Source organism: Physcomitrium patens, chromosome 24 (genome assembly GCF_059467195.1).
Source record: "Physcomitrium patens ecotype Gransden chromosome 24, ASM5946719v1, whole genome shotgun sequence".
Lineage (NCBI taxonomy): Eukaryota > Viridiplantae > Streptophyta > Bryopsida > Funariales > Funariaceae > Physcomitrium > Physcomitrium patens.
The window spans coordinates 1,056,418-1,074,877 of record NC_143433.1 but is presented as its reverse complement, the minus strand read 5'-3'; the positions used below and the strand labels follow the sequence as shown (position 1 = coordinate 1,074,877).

The window sequence follows — 18,460 nt, the reverse complement described above, 5'->3', positions numbered from 1 at the left end:
CGTGATGTGGAGAACAGAGAGGTTTAACGAGATTTTACAAAAAAAATGCTGTTCTCATGTGAGCAGCATTTCATTTATGTCACTTATGTCAAGGTTGACGATCCCAGCTTAAGCCACGGATGATGGCACGAAAACCGAGTATCCCACGGTGAGGCCAAGCGTGTATCGTACTAGATTACTACGAGCAGTAGACACATTCGGACTCAGAATACCGAGGCCCTCACATGTGGGAAACGTATCCTTACGCTAAGATGCTTCATAACATATACTTCCATCTATTTACAATTCTAACACACAACACGCAAGATTGAAAATGATTCTGTAAGCAGAGTCTCAACAATAACAAGGTGCATGTTCTCACAGACTACAAAATTGGAAATGTCTACAGCGGCTGTTCAATTGTTTTTTTTATCTCACAGAGGTGAGATCTCGGTTCTCTCAATGCTCTCTGAAGTAATCCAACCAAAATGCGGAAGAGGTACAGTAGAGTCACTGGTAAGATGTTTTGAGAAGTGGGGAAGCTTTCGTGGCAGGCGAGGAGGAATTCTAATCGAACTTGGAATGATTTCGAATCAGTAGCGCTCGATCAGGACAATGAAGCTATCATCCCAGTGCCATTGCTTCCGGGCCGCCTTGTTGGCAGGATTGATCACGGGCTCCTCCTCGAATTTCCGATGATAGCCGATGACAATCTCCTTGCGCAGCCGAGCTCGAACCATGATGTCATAGAAGGTGAGCTCCTCCGCATCCTCGTTCAGGTAGAGCTCTGCGGGCCTAATGAACATTTCATTGCCTTCCTCGGCAAAGAGCTCGTCGAGCACGCCGCTGATGCGTCTGTCTTCTGCCACCATGGCCAGCGCCATACTTACCATCTCATCCGAGATTTCGATGTCGTACTCCACGTCCGTCTGGTCGATGGCTTTTTTCGTTTCCGCGTTCAGCACGTCGCTAACGATAATCGATTGTGCGGAGCACTGCTGGAGCTCGTCGATCCAGCTGCTCTTGTCATTCCCTGCTGGCCGTATTTGCACTGCCCTGGCTTCCCAGTAAGGCAGCCTCTTTGCCTGGATGCTTTTGATCATTATCAACGTCGATAAAGGACCTTGTTCCCCGTCGAAGAAGGACGTATCTCCGTCTGCTACAAGGAGAATGGAATCGAATGTTTCGAGAGGGAGCTCATCGAGGTCCTTCTTGTCAGTAGCTTTTCCTGTGCAGTGGTTCAATTTCACATTGACAAGAGTTTCGACCGTGACGCCATGTTCCTTCAGGCGCCTCTCCCGCTCCAACTCCGGCACCTCGCTTAAGATCCAAACCTCAGAGCCTGTTCCGAGTGTCTGATCCAGAATTAGAACAATGTCTTCCATGTCGCGCTGCCATCCGCAGATGAGAAGCTTCTTAACCGCCTTTGCTGTGATTAGGTACTCCATGGACTTGCGAGGATTGCGGAGATGGACGTCCGGGAGGGAAGTGGACGGAGCGTATGACTCGTCGTCATCGGCAATGACGAGCACCTCATCGCCTTCCGCGAGGATATATTCGTCGTCCGGGTTCAGCACTATCTTGCTCCGGCTAGCAACTTTGATTCCGCAAGGGATGGCATCCGGGAAACTGATGAGAGTATCAATAAACCGCATCCCGTCAAGCTCCGGCCACCGCTTGATGTAAAACTCCGCCTTGTCAAACCCTAGGATATCTTTCCACACCTGTGCGAGGCCAGGCTGGCGAGCGCATTGGATCATTAGACGAGTGATCACGTCCTTGGGCACCACAGTCTCCACCAAATCCCCGCCAGCTTTCTTTATCCAGGGCTCATTCTCGACGTCCATCACCTCTACGACAATGTGGCCCTTGAAACTTTCTGCATCCACTACTTTCAAGATTTTTCTGACGATAATCACCGCGAGCTGGTCACTCTCCTCCGCGTCCTGGCTTTCAGCGAGCACGATTACAGCGCTGGCTGTGTCGATTGACGCCTCGCGAAGAATTTGAGTATTAAGGCAACTGCCGCAGATGTAAGTCACAGTCGTCCCCAACATGTCCGTATTATGAAGCTTGTGCGCCAGCTGCATTTGCTCTAGCTCCCTGGCAGCTACGACTGTGATCTTCCCACCGCCCAAACTTTCGTTGGCAACGGCCAGCTGTCGCAGCAGCGAGGCCATCTTGTTGCTCCAGCCGAGAATGACCGTGTGATGCACTCCGTTCTCGTGGCTTGACAACTTCTGCTCGTCTCTTTCCTCCTCGAGAGACATGATGATCGTTTGGATATTCAGCACTCCTTCAAAATCGCAAGAGGGGCTGATCCAAGAAGCTCGATCGATTGCAGCAGTTTGTTTTCTTTCAAGCCAGCAAGGTATTCTACTTTTCTGTAAATTCGATTGCGCGAGACTTTGAGGAAAGCTCTACTGCAGCTCATATCTGCTGGGAGTTCCTTCATGTCACGAACAGCAAGTTTTGGCTGAACTCGCAAATGCTAGTCACCTATTCCTTACCGTGCTGAACTTTGAAGAAGATTTTGTAACCCTCGATCTGAGATACAGAGGTTCAAATGACGACGTGGTCTGCGCTCTGCTTACGGCTCTCTGCCGGACCGATTGCGAAAATACTGTAACGTCTTCGAAGACATCTTCGACTTGTATCCTATCTCGAACTGCTCGTTCCGATTTACAAGCGACCAATACTTACTAGAAACAATTTCACCTGCTCACAGTGCTCTTACTTGCAAACATTTTGTACCGCTACAGGCTCTTCTGAAAAAAACATTGCACTGAGAACACTCCACCATCCTCGAAGCTAGATACAAGTCCAATAAACAGGGTGCTGAAAAAGTACTACCTCAACTAAATGCACCTTTCCCTGTTGAAAACTACGATTCTCGAAACGGCACAAACTACAACGCAACCTGTTTTTCGCTTAGAATATGAAACGCACCCCTGTAGTACCTTCATCTACAGCCAAATCCCCGAAGGTTCGCGTCGTGCCAACGAACCAACAGTGAAATCCCAGCCAGTGAGGTGTTGCAACGAGCAAAAAAGGTGCATACTCTTCTTACAAGCTGCGTATGTAACTTACTCCGACCTTTCCCGCAAAGTTCTCCCTCCTCGACAAAGTATTGACGCGCTCAAACGAATTGGCGTGCTCTGTCAATCCCCAAACAATAAGAACGATATTTTCAGTCCCTCCTCCACCTCACGAGCCGCTTCCAAAACGTCGTTCACACCCTCAGAGAAGTGCGAGACCAATTCCACCTTAACAGCATGCCATAATGCTCACAACCTCGATAAATATTACGAGCTTCCAGGCGCAGTTTACGAAACTGGCAGTTGGCGAAGGCGGGGGAAGAAGCATTCAGAACCAACGGGGATCGAAGTAGACGCAATTGGTTGTTGGGCTGTTGCTGCCGCACGAAGTCCGTTTTTGTGATTTCTGTAGTGTTCTGCGCTCTAATGTGGGTTGGTTGGATGCAGTTTTCAAGGTCAGGAGGGTTTCTGCAACCGCAGGGAAGGAATCAAATGCTCAAGTGTGATGAGCAGGTCTGTATGTAGGGTTTATTATTTATTTAAGATAGCAGACCCATTTCCAGTAACTTAATCATTTTAGCATATCTGCCCTGCAAGTGTGTTAAAAAATAAAAAAATATATATATCTCTGTGTAATGAAATAGAAATCAAGAGGATTTCAGGTGTTTTCACATAATTTTGTGCAAAAACGGAATTTTTATCAATGTTTTAGCTGAAGATTCTCTTCAACCCAACTTCAACATGTAAACCAAACCTAATTCCGACCAATGGTTGGTTTCAAAATCAAAAGCATGCATTGGAAAAAAAAAATAAAAATAAAAAAATCACAATTAAGCATAAAACATATAAAAACAATAGGCATTCATTTGAATTGAATGATTGTTCAACTCTTGTTAGTTTGGTTCCCTATATCTGAATATGGTGAGGTTTATACACTAATTACATTAGAGATTTGATGTAGGTCATGACATGTGCTAGATTGAATAATTTTTTATGTTATAAGCATGATCTAAAATTAAATCACTTTTAATGTTTGAGTAGACCAAATGACCACGTTATGTTTATCAAACAGTAACACCAGTATTCTATGTGAAGGTTTAGCACAAAAATTATATATATATATATATATATATATATATATAGACATTTTTTTTTTTTTCATTTTGAAAAAATGTCTTTGTTTCCTAATCAATATTTTAATTGGATATTATTTAAAACTGATAAATGTTGAAGTATTTCTCTTTGTAATAGTTAATTTTTTTCTTGAATCTATTGTATGGAATTGTTTGTGTTTTACTTTTATTTCAAAGAAGGAAATACAGTTTTAGTAGTACTGAAGTTCAAATAAAAACATGGTTGAAGTTTTTAGTTATTCTTGTGAAATAAATATATAAATCAATGAGATCATTGTAGTAATAGAGTTTCTCCTGTTTTATTAACGAGTTTGTTTAAATGTTAATATTATTTCAGTACTTAAAAAATTCTTAGTACCACACATCCAAGATTATGCTAAGACACTGATACTCAGTAATACAATTATTTTATGTACCATTTCCACCACAATTATACCAATGCCACTGATACATTACATATGGCATTATTATTTACATAGTTTTTTTTTTTTTTTTTTTTTTTTTTTCTAACTTTCTTACATTCAAATTAGATTTTTCAGATAATGCACGAAATATTTGTAGATTGATTGTTTTTTCACATCAAAAACTTCTTTTGCTTTTATGGATGCTCTAAATTATCAACTTATAAATTTAATCACATATTTGAGGTTGAACAGTTTTTAAAAATAGTGTCACAAATTTATCTAAAAAATAAATTGAGTTAACATGATAAACACCATTTTAAGAGATTCGAATATTCAAAGAGATCACAAAATACTAATGTACTGAATATGTATACATGTTTGTGTATATATATATATATATATACATATATACACAGAATTCAAACATATTACTTAAATTTTTTGTAATGTATCAATTTTTTTGGTAAAATATAAGAAAATTCAAGAAAGCCAACTTTTTAACTTTAATTAACTTTATATTTTAAAATATCATTCTATTTGTAATTTTTCTTCAAATTCAAAGTTCTATTCTTTAACTTGCCAGGTGTTAATACTTAATTCATAAATATTATAATTATGATAAATAATATATGTTCTGTTATTTGATAAATTAAATTAAAATGACTAGAATAGTAACATGTTAAATTTTATGAGTTTTATATAATTAGTTGTGATCTTTTTTCAATTTTGTATCGTGATGGTATCCTTTTAAAAAAAGCTCACTTTAAGAAAATATCAGTCACATTGATTGAAGTTCCTTTCTTTTACTTAATTTTTTACAAAAAATGTTGATCTTCCTCTACTAATATTTTGAAAGAAAACACTTCCATCTGTTTTATCCAAAGGTCTTGTGTGACTTTTACAAACCAGTTTAATTTCATTATTTACCTTCTTCTTGATTATTATTATTATTATTTTTATTTGTATTTTTTTCTTTTTCGGTCATGAATTCAAATTTTACCAATTGAGTATCTTTTGTAGTAAGATATGTGTTTTTAAAGTATCAAAGCATTTTTCTGCATCAAATACTTAATTTTTTAACACATGAAATTAAGAAAACAATTCGTAGTCATAATTTACAAAAAAGGATTAAATATCTAGTACCACATAATCAAATCAAGTGGTTTTAACAGCAACTCCATCCCTTAAGTAGAAGGTAAGCAATTCATTACAAAAATGTAAAACTCTCTAATATTCTTTTCATTCATGTAAAAATTATGTAATTCGAAAGAATAGGGATATTTTTTTAAAAAAAATACTTTGGATAAAATGCACAATTTATCCGTGTTTTCAACACTTTACTATAAATAGAAAGAGCACAAAGTTATTATAAAACGCGAAGTCGGTGAGAGAAAGAAAGGAAAGAGGGAGCGAAGAAAACGAAGAGATGAGAAGCACATTTCACCTAAAATTAGCTGAAGCAACAATCTCCTTTCCGCTTCATCAGCCTACTAAACATATCGTTAGGGAATAAACACATTCGCACAAGACTTCGACAAATTTGCTGACGAATAGTCCAGCCCCTTTTTATTTGTTGAACCGGATAAATAGGTTCTCGACGATGCATGCGTCTGTGGCAGCGAGGTCGTCAACTTTCATGACAATTGAAGATCGGTCAGTCAGAGCGGTAGAGGTAGTCAACACTATCTGGTGGAAAAGCGAGAATTTTATGGGTACCCAGAAGCAACAGTGTCCGTCGCCGAGCGTGAAGATGCCTCCTTCGTCTGGAATGGCTTCAGAAATAGGACTGATCGATAAGAAGAATCAGGGCTCACATGTGTGTCTCCTGGCCTGCCCACTCCGACGCCGCTTTTGAGCCAGGGTCCGGCTCAAGACTCAGGTCGGTGAAGTCAATGCAGATATTTGGTAAACTTGAGCAACTGCATACTGTGTATCCATTATTCGTCGTGGAATTCCGATTTGTATAGGATACTAACAAGCATTTATTAGAAAATCTTGTGCAGTGTTGCGCGTGAATAGTATGTTGATTAGCGTCATGTTTAAAAGAAGTTGTTTGATCTTCATATTGTTTGCCATGATTGGGTTTATCACGTAAACATTAGAATACAGCAGCATGGAATCATGTTGCAATCGTTATTTAACTTGTATCTGCACCTCAGCTGCATACGATGGCTAAGCACCGGAAATGAAATTGAAATACATCAATATCTAACCTTTCCCTTCACCTGAAAACACCCCACACAAAAGTGTAAGTTATTCTCAACAATCACTTGGGGTTCACTCCTCCAAGTTGCATCACAACTTTTTCTCAATGGCCTGCACCTCGTGACATCCCTGCGCCAACATACCTCTTTTGCTAGGCCCTGAATGTTAGTGAGGGGTGCCCTTTAGAACATAGGATTTTGGAAGGGTGGAATCCTAGCCCTATTTCATTTGTGATCCCTTCTACTTCAACTTGCCTTATGGATTTGGTAGAGAGCCAAAGTTAATGATTTTTTTTGTTTTTTTTGCAAATTGATAGTCACTATTGATCCTCACATCCTTCTCCACTTTGGAGAATCAATGTCCTCATTGATACTTGGAATCCTTTAAAAAGTCTTAATTCATTTTTATTTTTTATATTTTTACTTAGAGAATTTTACTTGCACTTTAGCAATTTCATTTCTAATATTTTTACAATAACATTAAATCTACACTAACAACTATGTAATATTAATTTTAATTTTTTTTCTTCTATCTAATACCATGTCTTTTTAGTTTTAGTTTTATTTATTTATTTATTTTTTGTTTTGAGAAATGATACTACTTCCTTCTTACTTTTCTAGTAATTGCCTTTATTTTTTTAGTAAGTTTCATAAGTTTGTTTTGACTTATGAGGTTCATTCTTTTGTTAGTGAATTGTAAAAATTTGCACTCTTATTAGAATTTTTTACATCTATTAAATTCATTAATTAAGATCCATCTCACCTTATTATCCTTCTCTATTATATGGAAGTGACTTGTAATCACTTAATAAGAAATCAATCTAAGAAAAGCCGATTGTTTAAGTCTGATTGTAGAGAGCCTTGTAGTCTCTATATACAAGTTTTTTAAGGTTGTCTTTTGTAAAGCTCCCTTGGATTGAAATCCTTCTCAAGTCTTCTACTTCTAGTGAAACTTCTTCTATAATATTTATATTGATTTCTTTCTTATATAATCTCCATTGTCATAGATATGCATATTTAATTATATAAGAAGTAGTAGATAAAAGATAAATATAAGTAGATTTGATATTATCAGATATGTATTTGACTTTATATATATTTATAGTTGATTGATAGGTTAGAAACATGGCGAATAAGTTAGTCATACGTTATTTATTTGGATAGCTTATGGTATAAACTAACTATATGGCATATATATTGGAAATTTGTTTTATAAGTTAAGATACATGTCTTGCAAATTGGATATGTGTTGGAAGTTCTATAGGATGTCACTACATAGTTTCTAGTTGGATAGTATATATAGAGGTAAGAGTGAAGCCTTCTTCACTCTTATCAATGCCTTTTTAGTCTTTATTCTTATTTTCAAGACTTTTTAGTCTTCTTGTCTTTGACAATAGCCATTCTAGTTTAATATTATACTATCTTTAAATGATTCTCCAATCTTTTTGAGTGGTATAAGAGCGTATTAATTTTTGCAATTTTTTGAGATTTAGTCCTTGATAATTTGACAAGAATGCTAACTTTTTGTCCTTATTTTGTATTAAAAATGAGTAGATCATTCCACTTCTATTTTTTTATTTTAAAGGTTGTGGACTATCCTCGTTTAAACTCACTTTTAGTTTTCTAATATTGATTTGTTGTGTTAAAGAGAGTAGACTATCCCTCTTTGTAGAAACTTTTACAACCTCTAATATCAATTTGGATTCATTCTTAGAAATGTTTAATAGAGGTTGTGGATTACTATATTTAATTTGAATTTAGATTTGTTTCAGTTGTCTATGGAAAGAAAAATTATAGATACTATTCTTGGTAGAAGTGAAAATAGATTTGCAACTATTATAGATCTATATAAGCTTATCAATACTTTGAAGGTGGATATGTTACGTATCTCCAATGTCAATCATGGAGGTAGTATTTTGACACTTATCGAAGATGTCAATTACAAAGTTTAAAGTCCATGCCAAAAAATTGCATAATTAAGAAAAATAAGTAAATCAAGCTCACAACTAAATCCAAAAATTCTTCTCATTTCAAGTATGAGAGATGCAAGGATAAGTATGGCAAAGAAGTTTGATGGAATAAGATCAAAATTTTGAAGATTTCTACAACAAGTAAAGTTCTATCTAAGGTTGTATCCTTTTTAATATCTTGATAGATTTATTCAAAGTAGATTCATATTTTTTCTACTTTCTGAGAATGCTTGCTTTTGATTTGCACCTCTGATGAAAAAAGATTCATGTCTTTTCTATAATTTGAATTCATTCTTAGAAGTGTTTATAGCCACTTTTAGAGAAAGTGATAAAAAAAGAATAGAAAAGTTCAAATCTATATTTTTATAATGAAGATCACATTTAACGACTATATATGCTATAAAATTTCAAAATCTTGCTTAAGTATAGATTGAAATGATAAAATCCTTATCAATCAATTTTGATATGAATTAAAAAATAACATCAAAGATTTATTATTGATGGTGCCAAAAATAGGCTCATGATAGGAATTTATTGCTCAATTATTGTATATAATAATTAACTCTTTAAAAAATGCCAAAATTATTTTTGATTGGAGAGGTATAAATCAAGCTATAGAAATAGCATCTAAGCTTATAGAAACTTATTCATCAAGATTAAAATCTATGCAAATTAACATGGTACATTTCAAGCTTTTATTGAGGAAAAAAAAACTAGATATTATTAAGAAGATTTTTGCTTTTATTATGGAGAACCTAAATACATTGCTTAACATTTTTTAAAGAAGTAATGTAACTACAAAATGAAGAGCATGGTTGCTAAAGAGGATAATGTTTCAGAAAACAAGTTTCTCCAAATACAATAAGAATTGTGTAGTTGAAAACTTATGTAATATCTAATAAAGATCATTTTCTTTCCTAAGATCCTTTACCTTGTTTTATAATAGAAGTTTTTTTGGGACAAAAAAATCACAAAGACTTTGCTTTGTAAGATTTAAGAGCGTCAACTTATTTTATAGATAAAGTCTTTGTTAAAAAATAGATCTATGAAGAATACACAACCTAGTATGCATAAAAAAAGGAGATGAATAGAAGATTTTATTTTTAATCAAATATAAGCATTTTGAATTTAATGACATACTTTTTGAACTCATAAATATATTAATTATATTTTAATATTTAATGAATGATGTCTTTTGTAAATTTTTTGATGATTTTGTTGTCTATTATTTAGACAATATTTTAATCTATTCTAAAAATATAGAAGAGCATGAATTACATCTTTGTCAAGTGCTACAAAAACTTAAAGATGCATGATTATGTGCTAAGATAGATAAGTATATATTTTGTATTATTCAAGTTGACTTAGGATATATCATTTCAAATGATAGCCTTATGATAGATCTTAAGAAAATTCAAACTATTATGAATTGGAAGATTCCAAAAAAAATTAGAGACATATATTGTTTTTTAAAATTTATTAATTATTATCAAATCTTTATCATTTTTTTTTTTTTTTTCAAGTTACAATTTTTTTTTACGCATCTAATATATAAAGTTAAACTTAAGTGAGATAAAGAAGCTAAAACATCTTTTGAAGACTTGAAGTCATTATTTATTTCTACACCAATCTTGCATCGAGTGTTCTAAAGTATTTTTTTATGGAAATATACACATCAAACTTTGCTATGGATGTAGTGTTGTTACAAATGAGAGCAAATAATAAGCTCTATCTTATATCTTTTTATTCTAAGATTTATTTGCAGTAAAGATTAACTATAAGATCTATGATAAAGAGCTTCTTACAATCATAGATTTATTTTAAGAATAGCATCATTATCTAGAAGGTACTTCTAATCCAATCACTTTGTATACAGATCACAAGAACTTCAAGTACTTCATATCAATACATATTTTGAATTATTGCCAAGTCTATTGGTACATGTTTTTATCAAGATTTGATTTCAAGATCACTTATTCATCTAAAAAATAATAAGATTTTTTAAAGATTTTATTAAAATATTTTTATTTCGTATCTAAAAAAATATAACTTTTCATCAAAAAAGAGCAATTTTTTTAAAGGCAAAGCATTTACTTCTTTGAGTAATGAAATCAACATTGACTGATGATTCAACCTTTCTTAAACAAATTCAATTGAGTTTGTCTTCTAAGCCTCTTATTTATGATATTAAGAATAATTCTTTTAAATCTTATGAGACTTCTAGGTTCAAATTTAAGATTAATCTAGTCTATTTTGAGGGATAATAATATATTTCAAAAGACCACATATTCAAAGAAAAAATTTATATCATTTTTATTTTAATTCTTTTTTAATATTAATGATCATTAAAATTCAAAAATTCATCTAAGTTTTTTTTTTTTTTTATCTATAAATAAAAATTTATCTACTTAAAATAAATTTTCATTTATCAAAATTTATCCAATTTGATCCAATTTCATCTACACAATTTTTTATTTAATAAAATTTAATTTCATCATTAATTTCTATTTATATGATTTATCTATAATAATTAACTAATAGACTAACAATATGATCCAAGTAAGAACCAAAGGTAGTTGGTACTTCTAAACCTATTACTACACTCATCTTCACAATTTAATATATTACAGTTGATTGCAAGCTTCAAATTGAATCCAACTAGTCTTATTAGAAAGAAGACTTGAAAATTCGTCTATTTTAAAAAAATTTCCTGAAAATTTGATTATGTGATTCTAATATTGTCCTTCAAAGTTGATGTTTCAATTCTATAAGACAATAGACTTTCTTCTATCAAATTTAATACCATGACTTGGTCTTTGATCGCCCTTTAGCAAATATAAGCTTATTAAAATTTTATCTCTAAAAAATACTTTCTTTCAAAATTTGAATCTTTGGGCTAGTTGAATCTTTTTGATTTTTTCTTCCAAAGTTATACTTTCATTTAGTTGCTTGAATTTGGATGCAACAGATCTTCTTCATAAGAATCAACATTCCTACCATATTCCAATTTCAATATGATTGATTCTTAGCTTTTTATAAACTACACTTTATCAAATTTCTAGAAAAATAATTTTTTTTACTTTACAGCCTGTGAGTATTGAAATAGAAACTTCCAAAATAGAACTACCAAACTATAAAGGTAGTATATCATCTTTTTCTAAATTAGAGGTTTTTTCCTCATAAAAATTCTAAGTTCTAATGTTATTATGTCTAAAAAAGTATAACAAGTATTACTTCTATTCAAAATCAAAAAACCTGATTCTTAAAACTAAGAGAAAAAAAATGGAATAACCATGCTACTTACAAAATCTAGGAAAAAATTGGCATAGCTTCACCCATCAACAAAAAGAAGGAGAAGTGAGAGGGTTTGGCTCTCCAATCCTTTTATATAAGTTTTTGAAGTCCTAAAAGTGATAGCCACATCTCTACTATTGAGATTTCATTAATCTAATCAAGATTTATGGTTCATAAGGCCTTCTAAATTTAAATCCGATTTTAAAATTAGAAGTCTTTATAATTATTTAATAAATATATTTTTGATAAAATTTATACCACCATTGAATTAAAAATATATTTTTATCCATACATATCATCAAATTTACTATAATTACTAATTTTCTATATTAATACTAATTTTTCTTCATCTAAAATCTTCTAAATTCACCTTCACTTAATAATTGTAATTTGACACTCTTAATACATACTTTTGTTTTAAAACAAGTAATGAGTTAATTTAATGATTTATATATCTTTTAGTTTTAATTTTATATGGTTCTATATTTTTGATAGTAGATTGTTTTATCTAGATCACATATTTTATACCATATACAAAATTTATCACTGATAAAGATATAACTAAATATTATTTTAACAACATTTATTGCTATCATGGATTATTCAAGGATATTATATCAAATAGGAAGAAGCAATTTGTATCAAGATTTAAAAAAATCCTTTTCAAGATTTTAAAGATAGATATAAAGTTAACTTTTTCTTTTCTTTTTCAAACCAATGGATAAATAGAGCATATAAATCAAGTTTTGGAGTAGTATTTGAGGTGTATCATTAACTACCAATAAGATGATTGGATAATTCTTTTATTATTAGTAAATTTTGGTTATAATAATATAGTATATTCTTTTAAAAAAAAACACCTTTTTTTACTAATTATCATTATCATCTATAAGTTGATGTTTTTAACTTTTTAAAATTGATAATCTTATGGCAAAAGATTTGAAAAATTATTTATTTGAATTATATACAATAATAAAGGCACAACCAAAAATAAGCTAATTATGTGGAGTATATATAAAAAACTTACCTTATAAATTAAGATACATGTCTTATAAAGTCAACACGTTTTGGAGGTCCTATAGGATATTGCTATATATTTCTTACTTAAGAGTATATATGGAGGCAAGAGTGAAGCCTTCTTCACTCTTGTCAATGCTTTTTTAGTCCTTAGTCTTGTTTCAAGACTTTCTAGTCTTTTTGTCTTTAGCAATAATTATTCTAGTTTAATACAATATCATCTTTGAGTGATTTTTTAGTTTTTTTGAGTGTCATAAGAGTATATTGACATTTTAATTTTTTAAGATTCATATCTTTGATAATTTGACAAGAATGCTAATTTTTTGTTCTTATCTTGTTTTAGAAGTGAGTAGATTATCTCACTTCTATTGTTGTATTTTTAAGGTTGTAGATTATTCACCTTTAAACAAACTATTTAATTTTCTAACATCATTTTTTTTTTCCTTAAAGAGAGCAGATTATCCTTCTTTGTGGAAATTTTTATTTGATAATAAAGGTTGTAGACTATCCTCTTCTAATTTGACTTGTGGATTTGTTAAGTTGTTTAAAATGGAAGAAAAAAATATAGATGCTATACTTGATAGAATTACAAATCTATTCCTAGTTGCAAATCTTACAACCAAATTTAGGAAGTTTTGCTTCTACAAGTACACCCAGAATTTAGTACTGTCTGGTATATAAATTTGCTTCTTGAAATAGAAAAAGCCATTATTAAGAATATAATTTTGATATTGTATATTATCCACCTTCAATTGATTGCTAACAATCTTAAAATAAATATCTCATTACTTAGCTTCCTTCTATTCTACTTCTTTGATTAGATCTGAAATGATACTACTAATGGTAGTGACTTGTGCCTTGTCTTTTGATTTTTTCTTCAAGTCTGGTCTTCATAATAAACTGTCTGGCACAATATGTTGTCGCCCTTGCTTATACTCAAGGTGGATATCAAAATACTACAACTATTCTTTTCAACTATGATATTGAGATTTCATATTTTTTAGATGCAAATTATGTAACAAGGATCGATGGTCAGTTTGAACAATCACATGCTTCTTCAATACATAGTATCATCACACCTTTGTGGCATATATAATCACTAATTTCTCTCAATCATGTATAGAGTAATTGAGATGTATCCTTTAGAGCTTGCATGATTCATATGCCATAGATTGAAGGCCCTTATTAAAGTCTTGTTGAAGGACTACTCCAATAACAAAGTCGGAAGCATCAATGTGAAGCATACAATGGATATTAGGATCATATAGTTGTAATATTGGAGCAATAATGAGTGCCTCCTTCAACTTATTAAAGGTATTTTGCTGCTCTAATTTCTATTCAAATAGTGTATTTTTTTCCAATAAGTTTGTCAATGAGGCAACAATGTGAACAAATTGTCAAACAAAATAACGATAGTATCAAGCAAGGCCTAAAAATGAGCAAATTTTAGAAGCATCCTTGGGGGTTGGCCAATCTTCTCATGCTTTTACCTTATCTTGATCCATATGTATGCCTTTGGAGGACACCATATGCCTCAAAAAGATGACTTTTTACTTCTAAAGTTTATATTTTGATTTCTTGTAATGGAAGTAATTATCTTGCAATATTACCTCTCATAGATATTGCTCATGCTCTTCAAAGATTTTACTATATACAAGAATATTATCAATGAAGACAACTACATATTTGTCCAAAAGATCTCAAAACAATCTATTCGTGTCACCCACAAGAGAGGCTGGAGCATTGTTGAAGCCAAAAGGTAAAACCAGCCATTCAAAATATCCGCAGCATATACAAAATGTTGTCTTTTCTACATCCTTTCTTGTAATAGATGTTTGTTAATAGCCACTCCAAAGATCCAATTTACTAAAAATGGTTACATCTTGAAGTTGGACAAAAAGATCATCTATGTATGAAAGTAGATATACATTTTTAACAGTCTGCTTATTAAGACTTTAATAGTCACCACCAAATGGTTACTGCATCTCTCAAATAGCTCGCTGTATATATAATTCCTTTAGTGATATTTTCCATGGATAGCTGGAGATATTGTCGCATATTGAAGAGCTATTAACATACATCTTCTTGTCTTGAAGTTCCAGAGTATGTACTAAAATTACTCAATTTCAATCTAGCAGATGTCGACTCTCTTGTCATCAAGGCTTTTATTTGCCCTTGTAAAGTAGCTATTTGGCTTAAGAGGTGTTGTACTTGAGCCTCTATTTGGGATTGCTCTGCCATATCTTCTATATTATGATTTCTATTAAATCTCTCCTTGATTCTACTATTGTAATATCTTTTCACTTTCCAATTGATTTTTTAAGAGCAGCTCGTGGTAGCCTCAATATAATACCTTGTGTGACCACAACAACTAACCTTAGACTAAATCATGACTATTGACACACTACCAAGAGTAAACAGTCTAACATTGACTTTGATACCAATAAAACAAGACTAGATTATCTCAAAAATCCAAGATCCTTCTATTCCATAGCAACATAAAACTTCATCACAAAATGAGACAAAAGAGACTAGAACAAAATTGAACAGAACTAATTAGAATAGGACATGAAAGAAAAATTGAGTAATAGAAACAAAACAGAATAGAACTGAACAAAAAGATGCAAAACCAAACTTTACTAAGAGAAAGGGTTTAAAGCCATAGCTGATCAACTATTCCAAAAGGCCCTAGCCAGTATTATTTATGCCTTGTTCTATCTCCCTAAACCCTCTAGAATATTCTTAGGTGATAGATCCTACCTAGATAACTATCTTAAGCTTTTTTTTAAGAATGTTCTATGGTAGGTTCCATCTAAATAACCACCCTAAACTCTTTCTAGAATGTTCTATAGTAGATCCTTCTTGGTCCACTAACCTAATCTCAATTCTAGAAACTTCCATGGTTCTAACTATCTATATAATTATCTTATCTATACCCTATTATAACACATCTAGTTGTAAGAAGATTTGATCTTACCTTGAAATTAGATTTTTAATTCAAAAATAATGCATAACATGTTTAAAAACACCTTATTGGCAATCTTAAATTATCTAAGTAAGCCTCTAATTATATTAATTATTCTTTAAAAACTTTAGAAAAATTATAAAAAAATCCTAAAAAAATATTATTAAATTCTAATCAATTTTAAATAAATCTTAAATATTTTTTTAAAATCCTAATCAAATCTTGAATAATCCTTATTAATTTTAAAAATTATCAAAGAAATATTAAAGATTTTGTAAAGAAATTATAATGACATCCTAAAGAAATAATAAATAAATCTTTAAAAATTTATAACCAAATCTTAATTAATTTAAATAAATATTAATAAAATATTTATAAAATTCTAAAAAACTTAATAAAATATTCACCAAATCTTTAAAAATATCTAAAAAATTCTCATCAAATCTTAAATAAACTTTGTAGTAAATTTAAAACCTCAATAATTCTTAATATAATTATTGATCTTAATTCAAAAAATTAGACCTTTCAATTTATTAATTAGCAAAAAAAACATAAATTTTAAGAAAATCAAACTAAAATATTGAAAAAAAATTTTCCTAATTTACTTAGTTGTTGGATATTATTATTATTTTTAACCTTGATATCAATTTTTTAGCTTTAAAAACTTCTTTTTTTACCATTCAATTATCCTAAAAATATACTTAAATGTTAAATATATCAATTATTAAATCACAAAAAAGTATTTTAATCCAACCAACAAATAACTCAAAATTTTAAAAATCTTTAATGATCTTTGAAATATAATTTTAAAAATCTCATTTCACTTGAATTTTAATAATTTTTTTAATTAACTATCAAATTAAGTTTAATTTTACAACACATATCTAATACAATTATATTTATCTAAAAGAAACTATGTGTATTTGCAATGTGAAGTGCCTATGATGCTTGATGTAATGGCAAAGCATTAATTCTTTGTGTCAAAGATGTATAGTCTAATGATATTTTATTACTTGAAATAAGGATATTTAGAAGTAATGGAAGCATTTAAAGAATTATTTTTTTTTTCTTCTTTTTAATGCTTCTATACATTTTAAATTAGCAATTTTATTAGATGGTCTTTATTGTTGTATATTCAGTAAGAAAAAAGATGTTGCTAATGTATAACCAATGCCAATGTCGATGGCATGTGGCATATTTGACAACACTATTTTTGATTCATCTATTGATAAAGGTTGATAACTCTTTCTTCTATGTTTTTCACATATTTTTATGATTTATTTACCATGACATTGGCCTAGTTGTATATATTTCATAGAACAACATCATTGTGGCATTTATCTCCAACTATATGTGTGTTGTTGTCCTTGCTAATTGGTAAGACTTGTAATCTATTAAAAAAGATACTTAATAATGTATTTGTTATACATTCTTATTTTTTTTAATTACATATTTAATAATAGTTTCTTACACTTCATCTATTGTGTATGATAATCTTTATTTATATAACAATTTTCATGTGATGTGGCATTGAGTACCAAATCATGTCAAATTGATGTAGTCTATTTTAATATAATAGATTTTCATCCAATTAGTATTTTATTTTACTTATTCTTATTAGTGTCAACTATGATTTAAGAATTTAGATAGAAAAGCTCCCTTGAATTGACATTCTTATCAAGTCAAGTCTTGTAAGTATTTTTAAAAGTTTATATATATATATATATATATATATATATCCATATATATATATAAGATTTTACTTGAATATAGTGATTTAGACATTGAATAAAGTTTAGAATTTTTTCTATTTACTTGCACTCTTAAATTCTTCCTTTGTGGTATAAAAAATAGATTGACTAAGTCTTTACATAAAATTGACATAGTTTTTAATCCTCAAACTACCAAATACTAGCACCTTATTATACTTTAATTCTAATTTTTTAAAATTTAAATAAAAAATAAGCTTAAATTTATAAAACTCCCTTTATATACCTATAGATACTAACTTTTAAAAAACCAATTAAAGATATAATATAAAATTCAATTAATACTTTAAAATATATATCCTAATTTAATTATTAAAAATAATTAATATTGACTTCAATTAATCTTCAAAAAATTATGTTAAATCCAATTCAAATATATCTAATATCCTTATAATTTTCTAAAAGTTTCTTCTCAATTATCACTTTTTAATCTATAATTAAATTCTACTTTTGCCAAAGGTGCTTATTTTTATGCCTAAAGATCTAAATGCAAACTTATCTCATAAATAGTCTTTGTTGGATATCAATATAATATATAATAGTTTTTTATTTAAAAAATAGTAATAATTTAATATAAAGATTTTTTATTAATTATTTATATATTCTATCTTATCTTGTTTTATTTATAATTCCATGAAGTAAATAGAAATATTATTTGATATAAGAATTAAATCTTAGTAATTGATT

At 30.5% G+C, this 18,460-nt stretch overlaps 1 protein-coding gene across 1 annotated transcript; it reads right to left on the bottom strand.

Moving 5' to 3' along the window:
• Window positions 1-32: 32 nt before the first annotated feature.
• On the bottom strand, window positions 33-3,412 carry LOC112276910 (putative ion channel CASTOR). The gene has a single exon (XM_024508725.3). It carries the CDS (start codon window positions 2,247-2,249, stop codon window positions 573-575), a length of 1,677 nt encoding a protein of 558 aa, XP_024364493.1. The 5' UTR covers window positions 2,250-3,412; the 3' UTR covers window positions 33-572.
• Between the last annotated feature and the right edge of the window lie 15,048 nt (window positions 3,413-18,460).